The sequence below is a fragment of the Papaver somniferum genome, chromosome 6, assembly GCF_003573695.1.
Source record: "Papaver somniferum cultivar HN1 chromosome 6, ASM357369v1, whole genome shotgun sequence".
NCBI lineage: Eukaryota > Viridiplantae > Streptophyta > Magnoliopsida > Ranunculales > Papaveraceae > Papaver > Papaver somniferum.
In genome coordinates, this window is record NC_039363.1 from 152318243 (window position 1) to 152330258 (window position 12016).

General features: G+C 35.3%; 2 protein-coding genes across 3 annotated transcripts; both read right to left on the bottom strand.

The window, feature by feature from the left end:
• Nucleotides 1-285: 285 nt before the first annotated feature.
• On the bottom strand, nt 286-4297 carry LOC113286315 (potassium transporter 10-like). 2 transcript variants are annotated; one of them, XM_026534970.1, is made up of 7 exons: nt 3936-4297; nt 3537-3762; nt 3155-3419; nt 3006-3056; nt 2214-2911; nt 1864-2118; nt 286-1737 (listed from the first exon to the last, which is right to left on the bottom strand). In XM_026534970.1, exons 1-4 carry the CDS (start codon nt 4230-4232, stop codon nt 3023-3025), a joined length of 822 nt encoding a protein of 273 aa, XP_026390755.1. In that variant the 5' UTR covers nt 4233-4297; the 3' UTR covers nt 286-1737; nt 1864-2118; nt 2214-2911; nt 3006-3022. The 2 variants fall into 2 exon arrangements, with proteins under 2 accessions (XP_026390755.1, XP_026390754.1); XM_026534969.1 differs by having other exon boundaries at nt 3006-3419.
• LOC113291674 (potassium transporter 5-like) lies at nt 569-2753 on the bottom strand. The gene is made up of 7 exons (XM_026541179.1): nt 2651-2753; nt 2448-2536; nt 2314-2327; nt 2087-2118; nt 1319-1737; nt 940-1269; nt 569-820 (listed from the first exon to the last, which is right to left on the bottom strand). The coding sequence occupies exons 1-7, from the start codon at nt 2751-2753 to the stop codon at nt 569-571; spliced, it is 1239 nt and encodes a 412-aa protein (XP_026396964.1).
• Nucleotides 4298-12016: the final 7719 nt, after the last annotated feature.

Sequence of the window (12016 nt, forward strand, 5' to 3'; positions counted from 1 at the left end):
TTCAACTTTTTTTCGCACCCTAAAGCTGCTAAGTTATAACATATTTACTTCAATAACTCAATGCACCGTTGTCCTGACGGGATTCATCCAATCAGAGAATAGCTAGGATTTGTCTTTTGTGCCCAGGTCTCGTCCTAGATGAATTTCAAGATAGAGACGGACTAATTAATTATGCTGGTAATGCCATGATTAAGATGGTGTTTATGGATTAAAACATGTACATAGTACAGTACGCGTTGAAATATGAAAATAGTAGTAAATGTTTTCTTCTTTTTTTGTGCTATTTTGGAGTGTCTTATAGTGCAGCGTAGGCTGTACAAATGATATGATGCTCTATCAGGATTTATATTATTTCCTAATTACTTGCAAAGATAAAATTACATCGTCGGATGATCCAAAATAGCGTTGTTCACCGCAAAATCACATTCAGCTTCCACTGGGTTGAGAAATGAGTCATTCCTTAAATTTGCAATTTGAGTCCCTAGCAACCACTGCCCAGCCAGCTTCAAAGTTATGGAACGCCGCGTCCCCATTAATTTTAGCCCAGTTGATCGCAGGTGGCATCTATTTATAACATGCACTTCATTCTGACAGGAGCTTTATCTTGATTATTCTCGTGCAGATATTGAGGAGTGCTGTACTCAAACCAGGAATGAACTCCCCTTATGATGCTCGCAGTGTTTTGGTTTTTGTTGTTGAACACCTTTTTGTTTCTACACTTGCAGATAGCCCAAATCACACAGCTATCCGATCTGAAAGCTTCAAAAGTCCCTTTCACCTTCTGCCAAGACTCAATGACTTGTTTGACAATGCTTCCAATCTATAACCCATTTAAGACCCTAAGAAGACAGCAATAGCTCATACCAACCTATTTAATCATCATATATCGTAAATCATTTCGACATGTAACAACTTCTTGTTTGGGATTTGTAGACCTACAAACCCTTGCCGGAAATTCGTTTCTAAGAAATCATAAACATTATTTATGATAACTCTCTTCAGCGTGCAAGATCCTTCACTAGCTTTTGCTTTTCTGTGACCCAACATGTGAGTTACCCCACGTTTTCTTGATTCTTCCAGGAATTCAATTTCCTTTTCTTCTTCTTCTCTTTGTGATTTGCTGACATCTTCTAACTTCTCGCCAAACATATGGTTCCCATTTTCTGTTTGGATGAACAATTTGAGATACTCCATCAGCAAGTCCTCAAATTCTTCACTTACAAGTCCGGTATCTCTATACCCATATCTGACTACACACTTGTACATTACCTGTTTGGTTCCAACTCTTCTAAATACAAAAAATTTCGTTAGTTGGTACCCTCTTCACGGAGTGTATAGCTCGAAGATTTGAGAGCAAATGAGAAAATATTGTGGGAACTCCATCATGAGTTGACTCAGTAAAAAGTAAGCCCACGTCGGGGACTCTTGTGATGCTTGAATCAGATATATGATTTGCTAGACACTGATTAGATAGTTGTTTCTTGATTTCGAAGTTCTGGCGTTTTGTTTGTACGTAATGCCAGACATACATTACAAAAAACAAAACTCCAGCAAATGATAGAGGTAAGTATCCACCTTTATCGAATTTGTAGAACACAGAAGAGAAGTAAACAAGTTCGAATGAGCCAAAAAGAAGAACAAAGAGCACGATAACAAGAAAATTTGTTTTCCATATCATCAGCATTATTAATACCAGCAATGAGCTTGTTACCAACTCCCCTGCAACCACTGCAATCCCTGTATGTAGATCCAAAAAAATGTAGTTTAAATGTAGCTTAGTAGTGCGCAAATATAAAGGCAATCCTATCCACTAGGTGGTGAAGTCTAATGCAAAAACAACACCAGGGATATAAATAGGCTTACCATAAGCGTTCCCGATCATAGAAGTTTCCTTGAAGCCAATGACAACCAACACGCAAGCGAACATCAGAAAAAAATTGATTTCAGGAATGTATATTTGGCCTTCATGTATTTCCGAAGTATGAACTACTCAAACTCTAGGGAAGCAACCCATAGCCATAGTCCGTTTCACTATCGATAGTGTTGCAGAAATCATTGCTTGGCTAGCAATGATTGATGCTAGTACAGCTATTATAAACATAGGCCAGTACATAGTCTCTGCACACACATGCAACAACAGAACATTATTATTGAATCGCGTGATTATTGAGTTAACCATTAAATTAAAACTAAAAAAATCTTTTGACTTTTACCCGGTGTGGATTTGTAAAATGCATCAGAGACATTATTTGGGTACATGGATAGATAGCGGCTTGTCCAATATATGCACAGAGCAAACATGGATATACTAACCCACTAAATGCTATCTGAAGCAGTATGAGCAATTACAACAAAGTTTAGTACCATCAATATGCAAGAGAAATGAAGTACAAACTAATAAAATTAATTAAATTAGGAAAATAATTATATTAAACTAATCAATATACAAGTGACTGTTTTCTATCGTTTATGTCAACTGAAGTACAAATCTGAATCGATCGTACAGAGAAATGTCCTACAAACATAGCTTCGGTTCCTATGAACAAAGATATATATACAATTAGATCATAATTTATTAGAATTGTGTAACTAATAAAATTAAAATCTTAAAGGTACACAGTTAAGAAATTTTTACTGTTGAAATATTTACCAGTCATGCAAAGGATAATGCCTCCAAGAGAAATCCAAGCCTCTTTTGGGTCTTGATTGAAGTATTGAATTATATGAAAAGGGTTAAAAGCTTTAAGAACCATTATATCATGTTTGATCAAATTGAACAAACCAATGATCCCAATACATAAATACCAAATTAAGATAGCTGGTGCAAATGCATATCCAACTTTCTCGGTTCCAAATCGTTGAATGGAGAAAAAAACTATCAGAATTGCTACTGACATCCACACCACCACATCTATAAAAACATTAGGAAAATGAGCAAAGGAAGATTAACAAAAATTAAGAATTTTTTTCTTTTGACGTTTATGATTAAAATAATTTTGAGATACCTTTACTTAGCCTTGCATCAATTTCCCTTACTCCATCCACAACTGATAAAACTGAAGGAAAATAAGATAACTCTTGTATTAAAGTCTACTATGTTTGGTCTCCCTCTCTAGTAAATAGAATGAAGTATGGCAACCTCCTTAATACAAACCATATAGAGAAAAAACGAGCACCCGAAATACAAGGAGTCAAGATCCCATCACCAATGACCATGCAAGTACCAAGGAGAGCTAGAATGAGAAGACTAGTTTTTGCAAAAGATGAATTTTCAATGAAATCTTTAATCTTTGCAGCTCTCTTCGAGTTTTTGTTAGCCGAAAGTCTCATTTCTTCACTTCTATGTTGTCTACTTGGAATCGGGATGTCATTCACTTTCACATGTCTAGATATCAACGAGTACAAAGCAAATGTTCCACCTAATTCACAAAAGCCAAAAATACAGATTAAGATTCTTTTTGTATATTAAATAGGTATAATTATAAACAACTTTGAAGAGCAAAAATAAATAAAAAGGTAATTAATTTCTAACTTACCATCACCATTGTCGTTGGCTTGAAGAACAACAAAGACATATTTGATTAGAGGGAAAAGAGTGAGGGAGTAAATAATGAGAGACAGAGCTCCCACAATGTTGTTATGAGTTGAAACTCTATCACTAAAAACACTCGGAAATAGATATAGTACTGAAGTTCCAATATCTCCATAAACAACTCCAATGCTTTGGAATGCTAACTTTAATACAGCAGCTAATGATGCAACCTATATACAAACAAACATCAACACTGAACACCCATGTATATTTCAAGAACGCCAAGAAGATCATTAGAAAATAATCCATAACTTTGAACAAGCAAGAAAATGGTTATGTAACACTTGTATATGAAGAGCAAATTCAAATATTAAAACGTAAATGGGTATAAAAGAGTATATACCTTAGTAGTGTTGGACATTTGAGATACTACGCAAGCATCTTTCTCAAAAGAATCAAGTCTAGATAATTTATTCGTCATTTGTTTTTCTCTAACGCCACTTATGATCATATCTTCTTTGGTTTCATCATCACTATAATCACTGAGATTTTGCCTCTCTAGGTCACCAACATTGAAATTCACTATGTTGTTAGGATCATCATTTGTTTCATCATCACTAATACCATTGATATTTTGTCTCTCTAAGTCAACATTGAGAACCAATGTGTTGATTTCATCTCTATCCCTCATTTCCTCCATATGGTTGGTTAGTTACAGTAGAGATGCGAAGATGAGAAAGAAGTCGATATGATATATATGTGAGAAAGCAGAATGTAGTATGTTAGCTCTTCTCCTCTTACAAGCATTCGAATATATACTGCTAGTGCTAACTTAGTAACTTAGCACTTGGCTACTAGGGAACTACCAACTTCTAGAGCGCATTAATTTATTTGTGAGTAGTGAGTACATAAGATTCTTTGAGTAATTTGTCTATAATTAGTGCCTAATGCAGTATTTGATTTTTCAGTAATTTATAAGTAGTATGCTTAGCACAACTTACATTTTTTCTTTTCCATTTTATCTCTGGCAAAAGACATCTTGGTATCAAGCGAATATTTAGCCAAGGGACCCAACATTTTTAGTAGGTGTTCGACCAAAAAAATACAATAACTATTCATAAAAAAAATCATTAAAGATTACATCTATCCCCATTACTACTAACCGTGGTCTCAACACTCACAATTAAGTTTAGTATTTTTGATGGATCCGGAAGTTTGATTAGTAGAGACAATGTACGGTTTCAACAAAAAGTAAATGAACAATGAAAGCTAACTTGCTAGCAAACAAACTCATGATATGTCTCCACCAATTCAACCGGCCATGTGGCCATTATTGCGACTACAACAAGTTATGCAAACAGAACGTGGTAATTAATATAGAGTAGTAATTTATGTTTACAATTCAGCAATTCATTGGAATACTCATACTGTTATACTAGGTAATAACATTAAAGGTTGCAAAATTGTTGGTTGTGGCTCTTACAATAAGCCATCGCACATTTATTGTTGTGTTTTCTACCGAGGCTACATCTTGATCCTTTTTAAGCGGAAACCTCTTCTTGCTGAAATGTGAGACACAATGCTGGATGGTAAAAATACCCCATGCAGCCACCACCAAATATACCAAACAGTGAAAAAAATTGCTAGAATCTTTGCTAATTTTATTTGTGTTTATAATGGCGTAAGCTAAGTACGCGAAAATTTTCTGAGCAGCCAAATGTACAAGAATCGTTAAAGGCTTAATGATGGAAACTTCCCATTGCAAAGATTATTAAGCTTTACATTTACCGTTTAATTAGGAAAAGTACTCGTTGCTCGTGGCCTATTATTTTGTAGGCACCTGAACGGATGGGATTTTGGGTGCACTTGGAGGAGTGGGAGATGAAAGTACAATTATTGAGACTCACATGGGAAACCAATTACCTAGGACTAAACTGCACCTTTTCGACCGGGTAAGAGAAAAGAGAACGCAGGTTGATTGAAAGCTATGTGTAGTTGCAGGAAATCCTATAACCATATCCCAATGTATCTAGACAAGATCCTAAGTAATCATAATGGATGAAAAAAGAGAAGAAAAGGTTATTTTTCCTGAAGGAATCAATAAATAGATGAAAGAGACGACCGGTTGTAAACAGTTTGAGACGGTAAAAAGAATAAGAATCGACACGTGTGAATAGATAAACTTGAATTCCGGAAAATTATCGGCAAAGTAAAATATGAAAAGACAAGCTTATGCAATATTATAGGATGGAGATTTCTCATATCGCTCACTCTTTAGAGTAAACGAAATGAGAAGAGGCAAAATGTAGGAGTGAAATATCGCACATATCAATAAGTATGCGAAGTAAAGATTATCTAATGTAAGCGAGGACTATCGCACATAGCAAAGTCGAGATGACGTATTGGATGATGTCAGCAAAGTCACGAGTAAAGTATGATGATCTATGCGAAGTATAAGCTGTGCGAAAATGAGTGAGTGTACATGAGTGAATGTAACGCACAATGATTCCGAAAATAATGGATCTCTTAGCTATCATCCACTATGTAGAATCCTATATAAAGGGAAGAGACTGTCACATAAAGGGAGAGATCTTTTAGTGTGTGTGAGACAAGCAATTAGGAGAGATAAAGTTTATATGGAGAGCAAGTAAAGTTGTAATATCTTGTAAGTAATGATAAATCTTGATAAATAATAAAAGAATTTCATTATGATTACTTAGGATCTTGTCTAAATACGTTGGGCTGTGGTTATAGGATTTCCTGCAACTACACTATGTATAGTATCGATGACTCGATAACAATTAATCCTGTATTATTTGTCTATTTCCCATGCTACTTTTTGGTACAACCAACTACTTTAGTGTTTAGTTCTTCTTATGTCTGTAGTCGTTAGCTAATCTTCAAATTTTAGAGGCTTTTCTTTAGGTTGATATATACTTGATCAACAACCTAGGTTGCAAAGATGAGACTGGAATGTATCTCGCTGGGAGAAGACGTCATTGCAAAAAATGCAATGCCTGAAAATATTTCTATAATTTTGTACGGAGAAGTCTAGATTATTGATTGAGAGAAAAGAAAAGAATAGATAATAGATATTTTGGGTGAAGTTGCTGAAATATGTGGTATAATTAGCAGTATATGCCTAACCAATTTGTTCAATTAGCAATTTACTGTTTATCAAACTGTTCAAACATATAGAACATAAAAGTACCACCAGAATAGATGTCGTGCAATTCAGACTCTACCATTTGCTTGTAAAATTAAACATCAGGGTCGCGAATCATTGTAAATACATGCACGCGCAGTGATTCGCGTTATTATGATTTATGACTAGTAGGTATTAAATTTGAGATTGGAAATTACAAAATTATTTGATATATAAATATTGATCTCACAATGAGATGTGGCAAGCATATTGTTGACATAGGATTCCTTTCAAGCATCCAAGCAGGAATAAAATGCAACCCGCCATTTGTCTCGTGGGCGCTTGCATGTCTCTAAATTGTCATGTTCGATCAGTTTTAAACTTTAAAGAGTTGAAATGCTAGAAGGTAGGGATTAAAGTACTTAAATACACCATGCAAGCACCAATGAAAAGCAAATGACGTATTTTTTATAGTTTAGTTTTTTCGGATGGGAGGATCATGCATGCATGATAGACACATTTTATGCAGATTTTACACTCAAATTTATATTCCTTCCATTCTATAAAACTGATACTTTCACTTTTTGATTTTTTCCAAAATAATCTCTGCTATGTTTATTTGTTTTCAAGTTTTTACGTATATCTGCTAATAAGGCCGGCTTGATTTGAAAAATATCTAGTTCAACTCACTATTGCAGGTTATGTGCGCATATATGTTTTGGCTTTGCATGGCATCGGCCAGCCAAACATACAAAAAAAATTCACGTGATGGAAACTTCCAAGTGCAAAGATTATTATTTACATTATGTGAAAGTACTCATGACCAACTTCTTTTGGATTTTGGATGCAACAAATGAATCAGAGATGAGAATAGAACTACATTATCCAATGTACTCAATTACCAGATTCAATATGTAACAATGGGAAGAATGAGATGAAGTGAAATAAAGTAGGAAATAGGATTGTTGTCTTTCTACTTTATGTAAACGTCAAATAAGGTTGTTTATTCTTCCTTGTTAACCTCACAAACATAAAGATGCTATACCACTCAATGTACTCATCACTTGTACAATGCCATCGCCTTCTCCATTTAAAAGGAAACTTTTCATCAAATTATAGTAAAGAATATATGGTGTCCTTGATTTATGGTTGGATACTCTTTTTTTGGTCTCATGAGATTAGAGAAAAGGACACCATTTTGTTGATGAAGCATTCCAAGATAGTTGCTCCATGATTGCTGATGTGTTTTTCTCCAATCAGATGATTGTTGTAGTTACTTTTTTATTTCGTGGATCCAAGTACTCAATTATCCGAGTCTGAGACTCATAAAAGTAGCTCTAAAATACTATACATTACAATGATCTATTGTATTTTTTCGATCGAATACTAATGATCCTTATTTCTTTGCTTATCATTTTGTGTATGATGAATTCGATTTTCATGTATCTGGATCTTGATGTGAGCGACTTAGCGACTTGGTTTTTGGAATGCTTCAACCGAAAAAAAAAGTTGGTTTTTGACTGAGACCAAGTCAGATGTTTTGAGTTAGATCACATTTACCAAGACCGAGCAGATGTCTTGAGTTAGATCCAAAAAAAAAAACAAGATAAAAGAATGATTCAGTTCACTCAAGGATTAGGGTTCCCCCACTACTGTTATGTTAACACTATAGGTCTGATAAGAACCTGGAATATTCTTATCAAGAGGATAGACAGAAGCAAGTCGTACAAAAAATAAGTTTATAAAACAAACTGTATCAAAATTATTCTCTGCCTTAGTTCGACATTCTTTTCATATTATATTAGACTCTGACTTCTAATAATAAACCTAACTTATAAAGGGAAATTGCACTAAATAACTTCGACACAGGAAAAAGACCACTTTCCTAACTTAACCTTAACGGTTATGACCCAAATTATAACAAACTCGACCTTACCGTAGGATTAGTCCTAGGCTTTGAGAACGTTTCCTATCAATCCTACCCCATTAAGAACATTCTTGTCCTCAATAATTATGGATAACATTAACATGGATGATAATGGTTCTTCATCAACTTCAGTAGGTAGCTCCTTGGAAACTTCATAGTTCGATAATAAAACCTTCTTTAAATTTGATACATGAAATACAAGATGTATTTTTAATCCTACCGGTAGTTCCATCCTATAAGCCACCTTGCCAATGCGCTCAATAATCTTGTATGGACCAAAGAAACGTGCTGACAGTTTTTGAGAAGGCCTGTGGACAATTGAAGTCTGACGATATGGTTGAAGTTATAAATACACAAATTCTCCTTCTTGAAACTCAATATCAATGCGCTTTCTGTCATCATATCGTTTCATTCGTTCTCTTGCCACCTGCAAATTATCCTTCAAATGAGATAATATTTGATTTCGTTGTACAAGAGATTCATCCAAATTGGTGGTGCTTGTTTCTCCAGGAACATAGTTATTAAGAGCAGGAGATGGTATCCCATAGAGTTCTTCAAATGGTGTGACTTTTGTCGAAGTATAATAAGTCGTGTTATTATTCAGCCCATGATAACCATAAAATCCATGTCTTTGGTTTATCATTAATGAAACATCTCAAATAGGCTTCTAAACACCGATTAACCACTTCAGTTTGCCCATCGGTTTGAGGATGATACGAAGAACTGAGCTTGAGTTGAATGCCTTGCAGTTTGAACAACTCTTGCCAAAATCGACTTGTGAATACACCATCTCGATCAGATACAATGGTTTTTGGAAAACCATGAAGTTTAACCACAGAATCCATAAATTTATGAGCCACAGTAGCAGCTGTGTAAGGATGCTTTAAGGCTACGAAGTGAGCGTATTTGGTGAATCTTTCAACCACTACTAATATGACAGTCTTACCATGAGAATTTGGCAACCCGTCGATGAAGTCCATAGATATGTCAGACCAAACTGTAGTGGGTGTTTGAAGGGGATCTAACAATCCAGATGGTGATAATGTGTTATACTTATTCCGCTGACATATATCACACCCAACAATAAAATCCTTCACATCTTGTCTCATTACAGGCCAATAGAACAACTTATTTAACCTGAATAGTCTTCAAGTAACCCGAATGACCAGCAACTGGTGATGAATGAAATTCTTTTATAAGAATATCCTTCCACTTAGAAAATGGACTGACAACTAATTGGTTCTGACGATATTTCAGTAAACCATTATCTTCAGAAAATTTTTTGGTACTGAAACTACTTTGATACAACTTCTGTATCTTCTCAATTATCCAAGGATCAATCTTAAGATCTTGTTTGAGTTCATCCATCCACGAAGAATGTACATAAGATATAGCTTGTAACGTGTTCGTACTTTCATACATTCGAGATAATGCATCAGCTGCTTGATTTTTGATGCCCTTTTTGTAGACAATTTCATAGTCATATCCGAGAAGCTTGGTCAACCACTTTTGATGAGAGGGTGTGGTGGCATTGGCTTTCAAGAAGTATCTCAAACTTTGCTGATCTGTTCGAACCAAAAACCTACGCCCAACCAAATATGGCCTCCATTTGGTAACTGCATGAATGATTGCAAGTAGTTCCTTTTCATACGTTGACATGCCCAAGTGTTTAGGACCAAGTTCCTTGCTAATGAAAGCAATTGGCCGCTTTTCTTGCATTAAAACAGATCCAATACCTCTCCCACTAGCATCACTTTCAATTACGAAAGTTTTAGAGAAATTAGGTAATGCTAATACAGGAGCTGAAGTCATGTGAGGGAGATAAATGCTTCATTGGCTTCGTTGGACCACTTAAAACCATCTTTTTTTTAAGTAATTTTGTTAGTGGCGAAGCAATTTTTCCATAATCTCTTATGAATTTTTTGTAATAAACTGTCAAACCCAAAAAAACCCGTTAGTGCCTTGACGGTTGCAGGTGTTGACCATTCTTTCATGCATTGTATCTTAGATGGATCAACAGCTACTCCTTGACGATTTATTATATTCCCAAGATATTCAACTTCTTCTTTTCCAAAAGAACACTTGCTCAATTTCACCACCATCTTTTGGGATTGTAATATCTCAAAAACGATTCGGAGATGTAACAAGTGATCTTCCCATGTTTTGCTGTAAATTAATATATCATCAAAATATACCAAAATATTCTTACGGAGCTGGTTTCGAAAAATGTCATTCATTAAATGTTGGAACGTAGAAGGAGCATTCGTAAGTCCAAACGACATCACTAGAAACTTGTAGTGCCCATCGTGGGTTCTGCACGCCGTCTTGGGTATGTCATCTTCATGCATTCGAATTTGATGATAACCTGCACGTAAATCCAACTTCGAGAAAAAACAAGCTCCATGTAGTTCATCCAGTAACTCATCAATTACCGGTATAGGAAATTTATCCTTCACAGTAACAAGATTTAATGCTCTATAGTCTATACACATCCTCCATGATCCATCTTTATTTTTTACCAACAGTATAGGTGAAGAAAAAGGACTAGTACTTGGGCGTATTAACCCAGTATCCAATAATTCTTTGACATGATTTTCAATTTCATTCTTATGATAGGGAGCATACCTGTATGGTCGCACATTGACAGGAGTGCTATTTGGCAATAATGGTATTCGATGATCATGCGTTCTTGAAGGTGGTAAAACAGTTGGAGTTGAAAATACTTCCTTGACGTCTTCTATAATTCTGTAAATATCATGTGAAATTTCAGAACTTTTGGTTTGTGGTTGTTGTGCTTGCCGTATGTGACAGATATAGCTAGGAGCTCCACTTTTTACCAGACGCCGCATTGCATGACTTGTAGCTATCCTTGGCTCTATCAATCGAATGACTCTATCATCCACAGTAAATTCCATTGTGAGCTTCTTAAAGTCCCAACTGATTGGACCCAAAGTTTCTAACCATTGTGCACCCAAAACAACATCACATCCTCCCAAAGATAGTACATGAAAATCAGATACAAATTTATAGTTTTGTAATTCAAATCCCAAGCTTGGAAATCTACCTAAACATGGTACTCGTGTTTCATTAGCAACCATCACTTCAAATCTCTCATCACTTAATACTTCAATTCCTAATTTCCTTGAAATTATTGGATCAATAAAATTATGGATGCTGCCAGAATCAATCAAAATTATTACCTTTTCCTTATTTATAGCTCCCGTTACTCTCATTGTTTGCGGTGTTCGAGACCCGACTAATGCATGAACAAATATCTCACCCATTTCTTCTTCATAGATGAGCTCTTCTTCTTCTCCACTGAATGTTGGATCGTCTTCGCTTTGCTCTTCTTCACCCTCCATTAAGAAACTGGTTTTAGGTTTGCATTTATGTCCTCTAAACCACTTCTCAT